The sequence below is a fragment of the Protopterus annectens genome, chromosome 7.part0 (genome assembly GCF_019279795.1).
Source record: "Protopterus annectens isolate FY-2018-M chromosome 7.part0, PAN1.0, whole genome shotgun sequence".
Taxonomy (NCBI): Eukaryota; Metazoa; Chordata; order Ceratodontiformes; family Protopteridae; genus Protopterus; species Protopterus annectens.
The window spans coordinates 1,074,658,204-1,074,678,409 of record NC_056739.1 but is presented as its reverse complement, the minus strand read 5'-3'; the positions used below and the strand labels follow the sequence as shown (position 1 = coordinate 1,074,678,409).

Below are 20,206 nucleotides of genomic sequence, written 5' to 3'. Positions count from 1 at the left end.
ATCTTGGATGTATCTTCACTGGTATTAAATTCATCAGTACAGCCCAGAATAAAACCAGAAGTGAAAGCAGACCAACAAGTAGCCCAGTGAAAATGTCAAGAATTGGGAGTTTGATCAATAGACCAGCCAGATGTGGGTAGTTCATATGTTCCAACAGTAGATAGTAGCTTTAAAAGCCAGTATTGCATTTGCAGTCAAACCTGAGCATTGTAGCACTCTGTGTGTGGTCTAAAATGTAGCAACTGCTTCATGCAGAATAGCAAGCAGTTTGCTACAGTTTAAAAGTAAAAAAAAAATCCTTCTCTTTTTTTTTTTTTTAACTAAAACCTGAGTGCCATGCCATAGCTTTCAGTGCAGGCAGGGTATAAATTGTAGCTACTACAGTTTATAAGAAGAACCGTTTTTTTTGTTTGTTTGTTTTAACTAAAACATAAGCTCTGTAGCACTCTGTGCAGACAGGGTATAAACTGTAGCAACTCTCTGTTATATTTGACCAAGCAGTTTATAAGAAGATTTTTTTAAACTAAAACATATGCGCCATAGTACTCTGTGCAGGCATGGTATAAACTGTATCAATTGTTTGCTACAGTTTAAAAGAAGAAATTATTATTATTATTATTATTATTATTATTTTAATAGAATATGTTCAAGGAGGGTTGGGGGTAGGGAAAAAATGAGACCTGAATGGCTAGGCAGGAGGGAAGGGATCTTCTTACCACATTAGATCCAAACTTGAGTATTGTATAATATTATGAAAACTTTATAAGAAAGCTAACATAAGTAATTTGGAAAGAGTACAGCTGAAATACACCAGGGGCATTCATGTATGTGGAAGTTTAACTTATTATGAAAAATTAAAATATCTGAGCTTGTACAGTGTCTCATATAGATATTTAACAGTACACCTTATTCAGATATATAGGGCATTTAGAGACAACTACCTCTAGGAATGTTTGGTGTTATCAAAACGTAATAGAGAATCATCAGACAACGTTAAGGATTGCTAAACCAGTGAGTTCCCATATGACAGAGCAATGGATGATACAAGATTAAATTGAAGAGAATGTGCCACAGAAAGATGCTATAGAACTTTCTATAGAATGTCCGCAGGAAATGGAGAACAAAAAATGTGCCCTCAGTTTAGAAGAAAATGAGCTAAGAGAAAAGTTGTTTGATTTAATGAGACAGAGAAACATGTTAATTCAATGAAAGAAATAGACTATAGAAGGTCAATAAAACCCAAAAGGTTAGAAGTTTGATAAAACAAATGAACACTGTAATTAGGACTGTCCATAGACATCTATGTGATATAACACAAGTAAATAGCATATATTACTGTGCAGTTAAATTAATAACAGATAAAATTCTACCACAACAACACAGGGTAGTAAGGGAAAGGAAGAGGAGAAATTGAATACCATCATATGTATCAAAATCAATATTAAAAGAAATTGAATACCATCATGGAAGTATTGAATAGAGAAAACTATAAAGCAATTAAGACAAGAAGTGTCACTTGATGACCCCAAAAAGTTCTATAGAGAATTGGGAAACAAGGCAAAAGGAATTGACAAACCACCAAAAAAAGAAGAAATAGGTACAATTTGGAGAAATATCTATGAAGACCCTGTGGAACATAACAAAAATGCTAAATGGATAGAAAAAGTAAAAGAAAGAATAATAAGTTCCAATGTACAGGATATGAAATGGGATGAAGTAATGGCCACAGAAATTGAAATAAAGTTAAAAAAGCCTTCAATTGAAGAACTGAGGCCCAGATGCAGTACCTAACTTCTGGCTAAAAGTATTAACATCTTTGTATGAAGATTTAGCCATGAGTAAGAACTATTTATATGCACACCCTGAACAGATACCAGCCTGGTTAACAACAAGAAAAAAAATGCTCCTACCTAAGAATGAACCTGCAAGTTATCCTAAAAATTATAGACCAACAACTTGCCTTCTGACAACATATAAAGTATACACCAGAACTGATGCTGACAGAGTTTATAGTCATTTAGAAGAAAATTCAATTATGGCAATAGAACAAAAGGGTAATAAAAGAAAGTTACATGGAACAAAGGATCATTTGTTGCTAAACAGTCATAATGGAGAACTGTAAAAAGGGGACGAATCTTCGTATGGCATGGATTGACTACAAAAAAGCATGTGACAATATCCCACATTCATGGATAAAAGAGTACTTAAAAGTGTATAAGATACACCCTACACTGATCGACTACATTAGAGTGACCATGAAACAGTGGCAGACCACTTTGCAATTAAGCCATGATAAAGGATCAGTTATTATTCCAGGGAGAAAAATGTCAAAGGGGGATATTCCAGGGTGACTCCCTGCCACCACTGCTGTTCTGTCTTGCCCTTAACCCATTAAGCTGTCTCCTTAACAGATTAGGCCATGGCTATAATTTGGCTCCTAGAAAACAACAACGTGTAAAGACTTTTCATCTTCTCTTTGTTGATGATTTAAAACTGTATAGCTCATCAGATCAGGAACTGAAAGCGCAACTGCAAGTAATCAAATCTTTTTCAGATGATATAAGAATGTTATTTAGTCTTGATAAATGTGCAAAAACAACCTTTAAAGCAGGAAAGCTGCAGCACCAAAAATATCAGTTTGGGACAAGAATGTGATATAAAAGATCTTGAGCAAGAGGGAGTGTATAAATATTTCGGAATTGATGAAGAATCAACAATAAAATATGAACAAATGTGAATAAAACTTAGTAAGGAATATTTTAGAAGACTTCAATTAATTCTGAAAACAGCACTGACATCTAGGAACAAAATTCAAGCTATAAACCAATTTGCTCTTCCTAACTTACAGTTTTGGAGTGACTGACTTACTGCAAAAGGTGTTGGATAGAGTAGTTAGGAAAACAAGAAGGATTCTTCATGCTCATCAAATGAGTTATAAAAATCAGTGCATACCAAGATTATATATTTCTCATTCCGAAGGAGGTATGGGCCTCCTTTAAATTGATTATATGTATAGACCTGCAATCCTGGGAGTGCACACATATCTGCTGACCTCACAAGACACAAATGTAGTGAAAGTTTTGAAACATGAGAATAAATCTAAGATGACTTCCCTGCTTAGTCCAGGAGAATCATATTGGTGTCAAGAGGGAAAGGAAACCAAACCAGAAGTAGATAAAAAATCAGGCCACAACTGAATGTGCCAAAAAAACAAAATAAAGAATATAAGGTGAAGGATCATGTGAGAAGAAAAGAAATGTGGAAAATGCACAAATCTAGTTGCAATATAGAAAACTCCTGGAAGAACCTCATGTTGATCAGGCTTGAATGCAAGAATGGTTAAGGAGAGGCAAATTCAAATCCAAAGATGAAATGTTAATATGGGTGGCTCAAGATAGTGGGCTACGTACACGGTTTAAAAAATCCATTGAACATGTGGGAGAAACAGACAAATGTAGGTTTTGTAAAACAGAATTGGAAACAGTCGCACACCTTGTTGCTGGCTGTGACATACTAATGGCAGAAGGACTATATGCTGAAAGGCATAATAATTTGGCAAGACTGTTGCACTGGGGATTGTGCAAACATTATGGAATTGAAGTGGCTGAAAAACACTGGAAACATGAGCCACAAAGCATCATAGAAAATGATGAAATCTACATCACATGGGATTACCAACAGTTCAAAAGATAGATGTGAAAAAACCAGGTATAGTGGTCCATGAAAACAAGACAAAAGTAGCATTGATCATTGAAATCGCTACACCTAGTGACTACAGTGTCTTGCATATAGAGAGAGACAAAGTCATAAAATCTCAGGATTTGCAGGCAGAAAAGAGAGCAATGTGGAAGAAAGATACCCAGTCATTTCCAATAGCACTACTAGCAATGGGTCTTATAAAAAAGAATTTACAATCATATTTAGATATGTTACCAATGCATGTAACTCCATATGAATTGCAGAAGGAGTCATTACTGGGCACATTGCGGGTGCTGCAAAGAGCACTTCTGGCTGACATCAAAGACTGAAACAATACTAATTTCATGAACTTTAATCATACTTTGATTTAGGAATGGGGTCCATTCTTTCATATTAGAAACCCAAAAGACTTGGAGAAATTAAAAAAGAGGTTATATAAGAATAAGAGATGTATTTTTATTTATTTATTTATTTATTTTAGTTAACATTTATTAACTGGGAAAGTCTGACTTGGAATGAAGCCAATTTTCAGCGGAGGCCTGGGGAGAAATGCTCCAGATGCATGTCGTTGTAATGTGGGAGGAAACCGGAGCACCCAGAGGAAACCCACACAAATGCAGGGAGGACATGCAGACTCCACACAGAAGGCACCCAGCCAAGAATCGAACTGGAGAACCTCTTGCTGTGAGGTGGCAACACTACCGTTGCACCAATTCACCATCCACCGTATTAATTAGTTCTCTGAGAGAGTAGCTGATGCATTGTATGGACTACTAATTTTATTAAAGAAAGTACTACTTTAGATATTTTTAAAAACAACTTGGACACATTAGGAGAATGACTGTTTTGGTATATTGGCAGGCTACAAGGACATTATCGCCAATGTCTGAAATATTTATATGTATATTGATATAAGCTTCAGTTTTCAGCAGCCAAGCATCTCACTTATTTCTTAGTTGTGTATCTCATGGGGTTCATGGCCTTGCAGATCTTGGACTTGTTATTTGTACAACCTATGCAGCTTTTAGCTATGTATGTCACTGCAAACTTGTTAAATAGCTCTGTGATTATCCAGCCATAGCATTAACCTTATAGTTAGCCTTGCAGCTTAAGATGGCTAGCATGCAATTCACCAGATAGTTAGCCTTGCAACTTACTGAATAGTTAACCAATTAACTCACTGAATAGTTAATTTTTCAGCTTAATTAAAATTCTTTGCATTTCCTGGACCTGTGTCCATCCAGGCTGTATATTTATTAACTGCTCATATACGAGCAAGGTGGGCTATAGTTTTATTATTTTACTGGGATGGACTCATGACCCATGCATGGTGGAGATTCTTTGTTATTGGTGTACACACTTATGACCTATGTGTAACACTGTATTTATTGTTGTGGTTGTAGGGACTCATGACCCATGCAAACCATGGATTTATTGTTATGGGTGGAAAGCCTCATGACCTGTGCAAGCTGTACATTTATTGTTACCGGTGTAGGATCTCACTATCCATACAGGCTGTAGTATTACTGCTGTTGATGCATGGACCATGATCCATACCTCTCAACCACTTAGCACACAAAATATGGACAAAGCCTAAAACAATTGGAGGACAAAGGCCAAAAGATAGGGGCAGATTTTAAACACTGCTCTTATAAACTTGGAAAGTTGCTAGAATAACATGATTCTTGTTAACATGTATTTTCAGAAGGAAATGAAATCTGAAACTCAAATACATGTCATTATTTAGTGACGTCAATCCTTAGTGCTTTGCTGGAAAATCACAAATTTTAAGAGGAATGCACAAAAAAATATGAAGCAAAAATCTGGATATTCTGAGAAAATCAGGAGAGTTGAGAGATATGATCTCAGTGTTTCTGCATCTTATTGGTACACAGCTGGACTTCCTAAGCCTGTGATTCTTGGCCATATTAGCTATACAGTTCATGATTTGATTGAGCACTTAGACTGCAGTTCTACCTTCAGGCAGTTCCTGGCTACAAAAGTTCCTTTTTCTGTCCTTCACCATGCAACTCAATAACAGCTTCACAATACAACTGAAAGATTCATTATTTATGATTTAGATTCATTAGTTATGATTTATCTGGTATATCAACTGAAGAGTTAATGGACTTGTGGTTGTAGCAGACTATTTAGACATACAGCCTGAGCACTAGTTAATGCTACAGGTTTTAGCCCTTTCTCATAAATGTGCTAAATTGTAGCTAATCAACTCACTACTCCCACAGCTGGTCATTAGCCTCTGTTCTTGGCTGCTTGCCTTGAGACTGTTATATTGCCAGATATTACCCCTTCTTCCCATGGGCTGTTTCGGGACATTGTATGTCAGCATTCATGTTAAAGGAAATGAATAACAAAAATTTGAAATTCGATGAATATTGATGTTACATAGGTGTTCATAGGTTCATAGGTTGATACTAGGCTATCTGCCCTAGGGCATTTACAAGCCTAGCCAGAGTGTGTTTGGCTTTCGCCACCCTTTTAGATTAGTTGACTGTGCCTCTGTATAGTAGGTCACAGAAGATAGCCCTTTTGAGGTTAGTTTACTGTGCCTCTGTCTAGTAGGGACACAGTAGAGATCCCAGGGGTAAACCTACGATCTCCCATCCACTCGTCAAGATTTCTCTTGAAGAGGGTCATTGATGGACTCTGCCTAACATGGCTTGGGATTTTGTTCCAGAGTGAGGGGAGCCTCTGGGATATGAATCTGTCCCTCCAGCATGTCCTATTTATTTCTGTGCTGAGGTTTAAGTCCCTGGAGCATGTAGCTCTAAGGGATTTGGATTTCCTGAGGTGGAGCATGTCCATTAATTCTGGGTTGGACATGGCTTTATACGTCAGGCACAGATCGCCTCTGAGTAGGCGGTAAGCAACTGAGTAGAGCTGGAGTTTCTTTAGTCTAACTGCGTAGGGCATCTGTTTGAGTCCCTTGATCCTCTTGGTGAGGTACTTTTGGGGTCTTTCCAGTTGCTGCACGTGTCGGGTAAGGTACATCCCAAATGGGGCATTGTATTCAATTATGGGCCTGATGAGTGATGAGTAGAGGGCACAATGACCTCTCTTGACATAGATGTGAACCCTTTTGTGATAAGGTGGGCTATAAAGAAGGTCTTTCTAACCACTTTGGCAACGTGAATGTCAAAGGAGAGATTGCTGTCTACTTGGGTCCCCAAATCCCTAATTACTTCTTCCGTACTTAATGGATTACCACCTATGTGGTAATTTGTGGGCACTTTGTTTTTCCTAAAGGGGATGACTATGCACTTTTTGGCATTTAGCTTTAGGCCATGGCTCTGGCACCAGTTATCCATCTGTGTGAGACCCTTTTGGAGGATGCTTGTGTCAGTCGGTGAGTTGATTATGGCACCCAGTTTGTAGTCCTCCCATGTTAGCCTGTACCTCAGAGAAATATATACCGAACAAGAGAGGTTCCAGGACTGAGGCTTGTGGGATGCCACTTGTAACTGGTTTAGAGTCTGAAATGGCACCTGCAATTCTGACCATGTGGGTTCTATCCCTGAGCCAGTTTGCAACCCATCTTGTGACATAGGGGTTGATATTTAAGCTGGTGAGCTTATTTATGATGCCCGAGTGGGGTATTGTGTCAAAGGCTTTTGCGAGGTCCAGGTAGGCAGTGTGGTCTACCTTCCCTTCATCTATGGCCTTGGTGACTGTTTCAAAGAAGTCGACCAGGTTCAAGAGGCAAGATCTGCCCTTAACAAAGCTGAATTGGGTAGGATCCAGTGCTTGGAGGTTCCCAATGTCTTTGTTTATGAGTTTCATGATGATATGCTCCATAGCTTTGCAGACCAGGCTAGTCAGGCTTATAGGGCGATAGTTTCTGGGGTCCGTTGTGGCACCACCTTTGTGGAGTGGGACCACTGTTGCTGTAAGCCATTCCTTGGGTACATATCCTGTAGTAAGGCTGAGATTGAACAGTGACTTTATGTGAGGGTTCAGTTCTTCTTGGAGTTCATGTAAGACGCAGCCCGGGACACCGTCCAGTCCCATTAATGCTGTGTTTTTTGCTTTGGAGAGGGCAGCTCTCACCTGTGCATCTGTGATGTCAAGGAGGCTACACTCTGTTGGGATAGACATTTGCTCTTTTGGGGGGGAAGGGGGGGAGAAGTTTGCACTGAACCTGTCTGCCAGGATGTTGGCAATGTCTGTGGATTCAGTGTATTTTTTCTCATTTTGAACTAACTCAGAGCATATCTGGGAGTTGCCACCCAGGTTCCTGACATAACTAAAGAAGGCCTTGTGATTATCTTTAGCATCTTGTGCAATTTTTCTTTCGAAGCTGGCCTTAGATGATTTTATGAGGGATTGTAGTTTCTTGCTAGTACTGATCAGAGATGCCTTCCCTTTTTGGGATTTTGGTCTATCATGGAGTAGCTTCCTCCTTCTGTTGTATAGCTTATTTATGGCTGGGGTCCACCAGACAGGTCTCGTGCCTTTGGAGGAATGAGTCTTGGTTTTATTTGGGATAGCACGATCCATGCATTCCTGTAGGTGTCCATAGAAAGTGTTTGTAAATGATTCTGCGGTTTGGGCCGTATTTTCCACTGGCCCGGGGGCTTTGAAGGATTCCACCTCGGTTTTGAGAAGTGTGAAGTTTGCTTTTGAGAAGTTCTTCACCATGGTTTCCTTGGCTGGGGGTGGGGACGGGATATGGATGTCCATTGAGATTAATTTATGGTCAGATCTTACCAATGAGGGGTATACCTCTGGTATGGAACATAGAGTCCCCATGTTGGTGATGATCAGGTCCAATATGTTTTCCCCTCTTGTGGGTGTAGTGACCAGTTGTTCCATAGCATTTGAGTTTATAAATTCTAGGAACTGTTGGGCGAGGGTGTTGGGACTTGAGTAGTGCTCCCAGTCTATGTTTGAAGTCACCCAATATAATGGTGTTTGGAAAGACCTTCATATTCTCCAGTGTTCTCAGGAAAGCCGAGTGGGGTTCCTGAGTTTGGGAGGGTGGTCTGTAGCAGGCTACAAACTGAAAGGCAGTTTTACCCACTGTTAGTTGCACATGGATGGTCTCCGATGCTTCATGCAGTGCCACTAACCTGGAGGTGTGGGTATCTTTGATGAATATGGATACTCCCCCTCCTTTTGTGGTTTGGTCCGAGTTTTGGGGCTGAAAAGCATGGTATGAGGTATAACCTGGTAGTGCTGGGGTGCTCTCGGGAGCCTTGAACCAGGTTTCTGTTACTGCACAGATATCGATATTCTCCATACTGAGGAGAGCCTCGAGTGCATGCATCTTGAGGTTTAGACTTCTGGCGTTGAGCATTACCCTTAGTTTTTTTTCTTTGTGTTGTCTATGGAGGTGGGTTTGTCTTTTGAGCCTTGCCTAAAAAAGGCACTATGGGGGTGGCAAGAGCCTTAGCCAGTATTCGAAAGCCCAGGGGTGACAGGTGCAAGCCGTCCCTAGCGAACTATGTGATATGTGGGTATTGTTGTGGGGTAGCGGTTGCTTCGATGTCTGCTTTGGAAGTCTCTGCTGCTTGGGCAGATTTTTATTTAGAGCCTCCAAGTATGTTTTTGTGTGTTTATGTGTTTGGTTTTCTGTTGCAATAGGTCTATGTGAGACTGGATTTGTGGTGTGTGTGGTTACCTTCTCCTCCTGACTGACTGCGCCAGTATTGGGTTGAGAGAGCTCAGCCTCCAGTTTGGCTATATAGTTGCATCTCTCACATATATTTGAGCTTGTTGGGAGGAGGAGAGGGTGGTCTGTGTACATAAGGCAGTTGTAACATTGCCTCAAGATTCCCAGATTCACCAGCTGGACTGGAGAGTAAACCCAAAAGTGATTTTTGGATATGCCAGAATAGTATAAGGAACTACTTTTTGACTGATCAAAAAGGACTAATAGGGAGCCAAGTACTTAAAGGGAGTATAAGAGGGTGTAGTGCTTTAGTTTATTAGTGCTTACTTATAAGATTACTTATACGAGCAACTGCAGGGCTTTAGAATGAAAACAGAGTGCTTACTTTGAGATTTAGAACAGTTCTAAGGGAAAAAGTGAAGAGCAGACTTTGTGGAGCCAGGAATAGTTTAAACCCGTTTAAGCGGCGCTGCCCGATGCTGCACTATGCGCAAAATCATGCAAAACTGCACAAATGCGGGTTCTAAAGCAGGGAAACTGAAAGAGATAGGAATTGACCCAAAACGGCCAATAAGCTACTAGTTTCAGGGCTGAGACCACTACTCCAGGGACAGATAGGCTGCTCAAAGCTCCCCACTCTCACTGGTGAACAGAGAAGCTTCCTCCTATCCAAGTAAGGATATGGGCAACACAGGAAACTATACCACAGTCCAGAATTCAGCAAAACATGAAATCTGGACTAATCTAGTTCAGCAAAGGCGGGAAAAGAGAATTTTTTTTTTTTTTTTTTTTTTTGTTTTTTTCAGGAAACAGCAGAAAAACACACAGAAAACACTGTAAATGCTATAAACAGGCTAGCGCACTTTAGTGTGTAGCCTACAACAGTTATACAATACAAAAGCAACTTAAACTGATATAAAACAAGTGCAAAAACTAAAAAGCAGAAGGCAAATGCAATTTAAACTTTTTGAAGCACAGATCAGTTAGAAATTCGCTTTTTAGGCGGGAAAAGACAGTCGGAGCAAAAAAACAGAGAAAAAAATACTTAAATCTGGAAAAGTCTCTCTTGGGTCTCTCTGTTGCCTGTATCACTCTGCAGGACACCACGAGGAGCTGTGCAGAGTTGTATACTGGCGCAAAACCGCGCAAATGTGGGTTTTAAAGCAGGGAAACTCCTGCCTGTATTTTATTTTTTATTTTATTATTATATTTTTGTTATTGTGGATAATGCAGTTTTATAAAGCCAGCCGGCATTTTATTTCATATTTCTTATTTGTACTTAACTTGTTTAAAAGTTAACAATTGTCTCAAAAAGTATGACTGAATGAAGCAAAAAGAACGAAGCAAAATGGTAGAAGGAGTCCCTTGCAAATTCAGAGGTGGTGATTGTGACACTGACATGCACTTTGTTAGGTTTAGAGGAGGATCCCAAGGCTTAGTTGAAAGTCTGGAGGGGATACACTGCTGAAATGATTTACATACTGCGACTAGACAGCTATCTCTGGCATTAAATGCATAGCAGATACATTACTATCACATTGTTTAAATCATGTGAATTTCTTTTGATTTTGCAAATTATAAAGGGAGACAGCTTTGTTTATACCAAAAAATATGCCACGATTTATTCTGTATTTTAAATCTGTCCCTTTTACCCTCTCAAATGCAGACATGAGAGTTGAAGAAATCTTTTCATGAAAGTGTTTTGTAACATATACACACACACACACACACACACACACACACACACACACACACACACACACACACACACACACACACACACACACACACACACACACACACACACACACACACACACACACACACACACACACACACACACACACACACACACACACACACACACACACACACACACACGAGGACACAGTGATACAAATATAAAAAAATATGTAAACATGCATACATATGCTACTTAGAAGGCTAAATGGCAGCCCCAGACAACAAATAATTTTCCTGTTAAGCAGAACGTGACTATGCAGGCATTCTTTGCTTTAGAACAATGCAGAATAATTGGAATGTTCACAAAAGGTGATTGGCAGAAGCATTCTAAAGTCACTGCTTACTGTTCTAACATTACAGCTGTAAATTACAGTGAAAAGAGCATGAGCTGGCAGTAGTTTGCATGGTCTGACATGTATAATATTTCTGTTGCTTGTTTCCAGGAGCTCATGGGAATGCATAGAATAAATCAGCATTGCAAGTGTTTGCTAATATGTAAGTGTAATCTGAAAAGAATAAATACCAGAACATTGGGCTAACATAGGAAGGAATGAATATTAGTGCATCGCACTGACGATTTCAGGAAAGAGTAACAGCAGGAAGCGAGCTGTTACCATGGTGACCAAGGTAAACCTACTTTATATCTTTACTTTAATCCAGGGCTGCAATTGCCTCTACCTTGACTATCAGTGTAGTAATAAACATTTGCTATTTATACTTAATTAAGTTAGTAATTAATACATATATACATAAACATAATTAGTTATTGATAAACCTCAATTTTTCAGATTCAATTTATTACTCAAAATATTAATTAAAAAACACAATTAAAAACTCATAGTGACTGACATAAAACTATTGTACTGTATAATATATTTAAAATGTGAACTTTTTAGAGCATCCTTCACAGAAAGTATATTTTGACAAACCAGCTTGTACAAAGGCAAGCCTTTGCTTATGAATTGGATGATAATGTGCGTTGAACATTTAGATCATGGTAAATACAGATTAGCTGATGAGAGAGTGTTAGAAAGAACAGTTGTTGAAAGGAAGGTATGGTTTTCTTACTATACAGGAAAACAAAAAAGATATATGGGGCAAGTAACTATACATGACTATTATTATCACAACCATGGCATTAAACGTTACCGGCAGTGTTAGTTTTTACTACCCTGCTATGCCCAGCTGATTTACCTTCAGTTGGTTGACTAACATGTATGTCGACATCCTGACGGTAAACCACTCTACGTCAAAAAACGAAACTTTGACTTCCTAGTATGCATATACTGAGGAAGAACCTAGGCACATGCAACTTTAAAATGTTTTTTGCAGGGGGCAAGCCCCCCTGCATTCCCATGTGGGGGACTGTGACCCCCCCACTCCACACTAATTATATATACTAACTCTGAGATTGCACAATCTCCATGGAAAGGGAATATTCCCCTACCCAGGTTTTGTCGATCTTGCACACTTTTTGATTATGTATAATCGAACAAATGTGGTCAATTAAACAGATGTTGACCAAACTCCCTGTCGACCAAACCAATGGAACCCACCTGGCTACTAGTTGACTCAAAAATGTCTTAACATTATAAGCGAGTCCACACTGCTTACAAATTCCTACAGCAAACCATACACCCACTTGAGATATGTCCATTGTCACTGCAGCATTTCATTCTTGGTCTGTCATCTTTTATAAACATAATTCCAAGACCTTCATCCCTTGCAACAGCTCCCAGTATGTCACTAAGTCTGACACCAGAGAAATAAATCATGGCCCAGCATCTACTGGGTGCCATTGTCTCACTTCTTCTCAGGAGGAATACAGCAGAGCCCAGCAGCATGCTACTGGGCAAGTTCTTCTCCAGAATGGCTCAGCACTTAGTATATACACTACTGGTTAGGTCCTTCAGGCACATACTACAAACCGTTTCCTTACTCTAATACATCATGTCCAGCATTTATTCTATGCCATTGGCTCACTCCTGCTTATCTTTAGTGAACCATGACATAACATCTTATTATTATTCTTTCGTTAACTATGTAAGCTCACTAAGCAGAACTTCCTGTTTTCATGCGTGACCAAGGATCGATGCCTGGTTAAATGATTTTCTTTGCCACACAGCATACAAGAGGAGGCTAAAGGAATCAAAGACTACATGATGAAACACATTAGCAGGTCATAGCTTTAGCCCTCTATGTTATATTTCTAGGCAGCCTTTTTTTTTTGCTTTCTAGTTGTATTACCTTGTATTTAAGGTGCATACAAGGCATTCATTTATGAGTTTCCTTGATGAGCTTGGTACATCACTGCTTATTTCACGGTTGCTCAAGCATTATTGCTTGAGTCTGTGACTGAACATACCTAAAGTAGCACTCCGTATGGGAGTGATGTATGCAGGCTTGAAATGTACTGATGTGGATAGACTCTAAACATTACTTTATCCAAGTTGCAACGATCTTTGACTGAGAATATAAAAGTAAGGGGATGTGTGGATTTTTGCTGGCTACAGTTTGGTGACAACAAATCAGAAGAGAATGTGTGTTTAGGTACTTTAGGTGCTTTGTGCACTCAGGCCATTGGCCTTATGCAAAGGTGAACTAGGTGTCTGCCTAGGGTGCTGCTGTCTCTGGTCTAGCAGGGGTACTTTTCTGGCATTTATTTATTTAAGTAAAGAAACACTGAGTTTCTCTACTTTAAGAAAATAAATAAACACATGGTATGCAGTGTCTGTCTGTAAGTGAAGATACAGTAACTGTAGTGCCTTAGGGAGGAAGTGTAGCTCCCCAGGGTCTTCGCTGTTCAATGTGTTGGCCAACTACTCCATCCCACCCACAATCTACCGAGACAATGAATCAGGCAGATCGTGGTTAGAGAGAATCAAGAAGTGAGGACATTTTAACGTGGCTGCATTGCAAACAGAAAGTTGTACTATCGGTCATAACATTAGCAGTTTTTTTTCTTTTTCTTAATGTGATTACTGATAGGCAACCAGATATTTCAGATCAGCTGTCCCCGGGTTTGTAAAACCGCCCTGATTTTATCTGATATGTCTTCCCTGCTGTCCTTGCTAATTTTTTTGATTATCTTGTAAACCACGGAGGATTACAGTCAGTCAAATACAACAGAAATTGGAGTTCCATGTTTCTTATTCCTCAGGAAGTTCTTGTTGTTGCAGTCAGAGTTGTGTAGAAAAATGCAGTTCTAGCTGTGAAGGAATATAACTAATGTCTGCTGATTGCTCATTAGTCTGACATTGCAGGATTACTTTGATTTGTGATACCTCTTAACTGTCCAGAATGTCTAGATTTGTGCCTTATAGTGCATTGATGTACGATTCGGCAGTCATGCAACTATTCTCCATTTGCATGGGTGCCGTGAAGTTAGCCACCTCTGTTTTTAGGAGCCCAAAGTTAGCTTTGTAGAAGTTTTTCATGGTGGTTACCTTTGCGGGGTGGGGGTGGAGGGGTGGGAGGGATGTGGATTTCCAAGGTGATTAGTTTATGGTCGGATCTAACCAGGGAAGAGTTGACTATTGGTGTAGAGCAATGGTTGCCCATGTTAGTAATGACCAGGTCAAGGATGTTGCTACCTCTAGTGGGGGTAAGAACAAGCTGGAGCAGGGCATTGGAATTAATGAATTCCAGGAAACGTTGGGCAAGTGTATTGGTACATTTTATTTTATTTGTATTTATTTATTATTTATTTTATTTTACATTTGTTAACTGGGAAAGTCCGACTGGATATATGTCCATTTTCAGCGGAGGCCCAGGGAGAAAAGCTCCACATATAGATTAATCAACAGACTAGTACAAAACATTTATCATCGTGCAGTGAAATCAGGCAGGTATTACAAACACTACTATCAAGACAGCAGAAATACTTTTAACAAGTGGAAAAGAAAAACATGATTGTTATACAAGCAGGATACAATAATTAATTTCACATGGTAAAAAAGCATTCGGTAGTCAGCAATAAGATGCTCATCTGTAAGGATTTACAGTAATGATGGTGAGAAGGAACTGAAAGTTTTACTGAGGATGTGAAGTTTATGTAATACATGGGCATAACCATTTATTTGTAAAGTGGGACTTGAGGGTGTTAATGAAGTGTGATTTAGTGGGGGCAGAAGTTATGGGGGGAGGTTGTTCCAGTTCAGTGCTACAGAATGGGAGAAAAGGGCTTTCCCAGCACTGGTATTCACCTTAGCGATGCAGAGGAGGGATTTGTCAGTAGAGCGGAGAGGACGATTTGACCTGTAGGAGGAAAGTAACTGGCTTAGTGCTGGGGTTTTATCGGGATAATTGACTATGTTATAGACAATGACTAACTGGTGGAAGTTGAGTAGCTGGCGGAAATTCTAACCATTTAAGTCCTCTTAGAGAATCACAGTGGTGGGTTCGGAAAGTGGAGTTGTAGGCAAACCTGGCAATTTTGTTATAGCAGGATTCCAGTTTGGCAAGATCTTGCTTTCTGACTTGGGTGAGGATTGGTGCAGCATAATAGGGTGGACAGCAGATGAGTTTGGACTACAGTGACATGTGCCTGATGTGAGGAAATTCCTACGCTTATATAGGCTTCCCATTTTTTTATGGACCTTTTTTATAGTTTGTGAGATATGGATGTCAAAGAAGAGTTGTCAATTTCAAAACCAAGGAGTTTGGTGTGATCAAAGGGAGATATAATGGTGCCATTTTTGAATGAGATAGTAAAGGATAGAGGGGTAGTAATAGATTTATCGGGGGTAAAGATAAGTAGTTTGGTCTTTCTGGAGTTTAGGATTAGTTGGATATCAGTTATCCAACTTTCCACAGACAAGAATGATTTTTGGGTACGTTTTTGAAGGGTGGTGAGGGATGGAGCAGAGCAGATGAGAGTTGAATCATCGGCGTACTGTATAAGAGAGGCAGGCAGGGTGGAGGTGTGTAGGTTGTTTGTGAATATGGAGAAAAGAACTGGGCCTAGTATTGAGCCTTGTGGTACAACTATTGTAGTTGGGAGTAAGGGAGATTGGGTGCCTTGCCATTGGACTGATTGCTGCCTGTGTGACAGGTAGCTTTTAAACCAGTCAATGGTAGAAGGGGCAAAAGATAGGGAGGCTAGAGAGTCTAGGAGTTTGGAATGAGAGACCATATCAAATGCCTTGGAGAGGTCTAAAAACATTGTCAGTACAAAATGATTGTTATTTCTACATGTGTAGTTTTTCCAGTTAATGGAGGGGTAGTTGAAGGCGCCCAGTATGAGAGTGTTAGGTTGGACCCTAATATTCTCCAGGGTGCTTAGGAATGTGGAGTGTGAGCCTTGGGACATGGTTGGGGACCTATAGCAGGCTACGACCTGAATCGCTGTCTTACCCAATGTTAGCTGCACCTAAGGTATCTCTGATGCGTTATGTTAGGCTACCAGTCTGGAGGTGTGCACATCCTTTATGAATATGAAAATACCACCACCTTTGGAGCTTCAGTCCAAGTTCTGCGGCCGAAAGGTGTGGAATGAGTTATAGCCTGATAGTGCAGGGGTGCTTTCTGATGCCTTGAACCAGGTCTCTGTTACAGCACAAATGTCGATGTTCTCCATTTCAAGGAGTGCTTCGAGCGAGTGCATTTTGAGATTTAGACTTCTAGTGTTGAGCAGCATGACCCTCAGATTGTATTTGTTTGTAGCTGTTACAGTGGTAATTTGGTCTTTGGAATACCATCTAAAAAGGCACTATAGGGATGGCAAGAGCCTTGGCCAATATCCGGAAGCCCAAGGGTGACAGATGCAGGCCATCTCTGGCAAAGCATCGAGGTCTGTCAATCATGTCATCCCAGGCAGACAGATACCGGATCCCCTTAGAATGACACCAGAAACTTAGCCAATTGTTGAAATCAATAATTTTCTGTTTGTACTGTGGTATCATTCTGGGTGATGGTAGGATGCTGCTCAGGGCTAGAGTCATACCCACCTGGGCTACATAATCCGAGAAATTCTCCATGTCTCTTTTCATGTAGTCCAGGGAGGTGTGTTACAGGTCATTCACACCCACATGTACAATGACAGAGACATATTTGTACTTGTTGTTGAGGGACCTGAGTGCATGCGTTATGTGGTGGATCCTGGTGCCTGACAGGCAGCTGACTGTTACTTTCCCCTTATTCAGCCTAGTGAGTGGGGACATCAGTGTGCCTCACTATCAAGTCACCTATGACTAGTGTGTTGGGCATGTTGTTTTGCCTTAGGGGCTTTGGTTGAGTGGCACACTGTTTAGGATAGTTATGTATCTCGTGATTAGTGTTGTGTTGTGGTGGTCAAGTGCGTTTCTGCCTTGGAGGTCTTTGCTGTTTGGGTAGATTTTTATTGAGAGCCTCCATGAAGACTGGTGTGTGGTTTGTGTTTTTATGTGAAGGCAGTGCTGGTGTGTGCTCTGGAGGGCTATGTGTTCCATGTGTTGTGGTGCAGGTGTTGAGCTTCTCCTCTTGACCAAGTATTTCGGCCTTGGCTGGAGAGTGTGTGACTTCCAATTTGGATATATAAGTGCAAGTTTGGGTGTTGGGAGGTAAGAGGAGAGGGTTGTCGGTGTACATGAGGCAGTTGCTACATTGCCTCAGGATGCCCAAGATCACCAGGTTAATAGAAGAAAGCACAGGGAGCTGACCTTTAGACATGCCTGGAGGGTTGGGCATTAATAATAAGTACTGGAGCTGTTTCCTTGTAGAACGTTTAGTGCTGGTAGCACTTTTGTGTGCTACAATAATTGCTAAAAGAAGTCTGATAAAGTGCTAGACTAATAAACTAGTAAAAGTGCAGGAGAGGACAGAACTAGCAGATCTAAGGGAAAAATTGAAGAGCAGACTTTGGCATTGCCAGAAAGGTGGGAAACAAGCTCAAACACATGCTTTTAAACCAGAAAGTTGAAAGAGATGGAAAAACTACCCAAACGGCCAATAAACTACAATTTCTGGGCCAGAAACTGCTACTCTTGTGGTAGATAGGCTACTTAGTGCTTACCACTCCCACTGATAAGCCAAAAGGCTTCCCTCCAACACAGAAAGGCTTGGGAGGCTCAGAAGCTTACAAACAGTCCTGGATTCAGCAAATCTGTATCTGGACTAGACTAGTTACAGGAAAGGCAGGAAATTATTTTTGTTTTTTTTTTTTATTCTGAAGTGAATTCAATTATTGTTTTATTCAACTCTGAACAGTTAAAAGGTGCCAAAAATGTACTTGTCAGCTGAGAAACACACTCAATCAGAACACAAGGAGATTCTAGCAAAATTTTTTTGCAGGAACAGAAGATAATTCAAGATTAAGAACCTAAGTGGGTTGGCCTTCTCAAATGTTCTCTCTGTATTAGTAGATTGAGCTAATGACACTAGACTGGTAGGAGTGTCCCAGATCAAATTTACAGTAGGGGCGGGCAACTGCAAAGCCACCAAGTATAAGAACAGACACCAGTAAGGGGTGGGGTGGGAAACTGTTACAGCTAGTAGCTACACTATTGGGCAGAAAACACTACAAAAATGTTTATCACAGCAGAAAAACAGCAGTGAGCCACTAAATGAAAGTTTTAAACAGATAAAGGATCAAGGAGACTCTAGAGAATGCTTTTAACTGCAAACAAATCAGTTATATGATACACTCCTTGGGAGGAAATCACAACAAACAAACATCAGGCCTTTATTCAGATTATGCTACCTGACTAGAACACAGGAATCTCACAAAAATGCACAGAAAAGCACAGATAGAGCACTCACAAGCAGAAAATACAACTTTCAGTATGAAAAAGCAGTTTACAGTTAAGTAATTCAGTATAGAAGTTTGCTGTCTAGCAGTTACTGACCCTATTGTCATTTGTTTAAAAAATCATCTTTCAAAAAAATAAGACATAAAATGTATCACACAACATCCAGACCTTCAGAACTTCTGGAGGTGTGGTGAACCCATTTTCCAAGGCTGTATACATGGATTTTGATACAGGCTATGTCGTGGTCCCTGCTCTGAACCTACATAGTCTAAAATTAACCTTGCTCAGAGGTGTGCACAGAAAGTTTGTGTAGCCTGTGTGGAGGTTGAAGACAATGTCATTATTTCTTTCATTTTCTTACTGAAACCTAAGAGGTGTGCACAGGATACTACAGCTTGAGCTGGGCTGGGGACAATGTGGTAATTATTTCTTTAACTTTCCTCACAAACTTCAGAAGTGTGATCAGTAGGTCACTATAGCTTGTATAGAAGCAATATACTCCTTACGAGTAAAACATTGGAAACATTACTGTGATCATATGTTTTTTTTGCTTTCTTTATAATCAAACATTAGATGAGGATACAGATGGCTATATTTTGGGAGAGAGTAAGGGGGTATGCTGTTTACATATGTGTGACAAAAGCAGATCAAAATATGTTGTACTCCATTTGTTTTTTTTTTTTTTCAGTTTTGTCCTAGTCTGATGTTAGAGAACTACACAGACGGTGGCTGTCATTTGGTCTTTTTGGTCTTTTTTAATGTAGTAGTGTTAGAAAGGGATAGGTTTTAGACAGGCAGACTCTAGACATCCTAAGGGACCTGTTTAGCTATAAAGTAACACAGACTGCAGAGAGGACAATCCAGAGCTTATCTAAAAAATCCTGTCTTGGTTTGTGATTTATTGATCTCACTGTTAAAAACAGGTGCAGCTGCAAGTGATAGTGACAGCTGGAAAGAAACTCCAGCTTTTGTCTGAATTTCAGAACTTGTACAGTAAGAGCGACAACTTTACTATACTTACTTTAGTATTTAGTTCTGTATATTTTTTTGTGATTTTTCTCATAGAAGTTGATTTAAGTTCTCTTTGAATTCCATGGTACCTGATTTTGATTATTCTTTTCTTTTATAATTTTTTATTCATTTGAAGCTGAATATGGATTCCTTAAATGAGTATGCTATTAATGATTTGCTAAAGCACAAATATCTTGTACAGTGTAATAAATGCTATGTGTATCTAAAGGTGACACCTGATAACACTGGTCGTCTGTGTTCTTCATGTCAAAAGTCAAATGATTTGCTTACCATTGTTTGTTTGTTTGTCTTAACTCCGGTCCACTAATGATTGGCAGTAGATTTTAAATGCCGAGGTGCTAGCTCGATGCCCAACCTTATTTACAGATGTCTT

General features: G+C 39.8%; 1 protein-coding gene across 1 annotated transcript in view; it reads left to right on the top strand.

Annotated features, from left to right (window-relative positions):
* Positions 1–20,206, top strand: part of LOC122806873 (tubulin monoglycylase TTLL3-like) — a 406,187-nt gene that overhangs the window by 28,491 nt on the left and 357,490 nt on the right. Inside the window, exon 2 of the mRNA XM_044077644.1 lies at positions 11,518–11,701. Within this exon, the coding sequence (XP_043933579.1) occupies positions 11,690–11,701 (12 nt within the window). The 5' untranslated portion in view covers positions 11,518–11,689. The remainder of the gene's footprint in view (positions 1–11,517; positions 11,702–20,206) is intronic.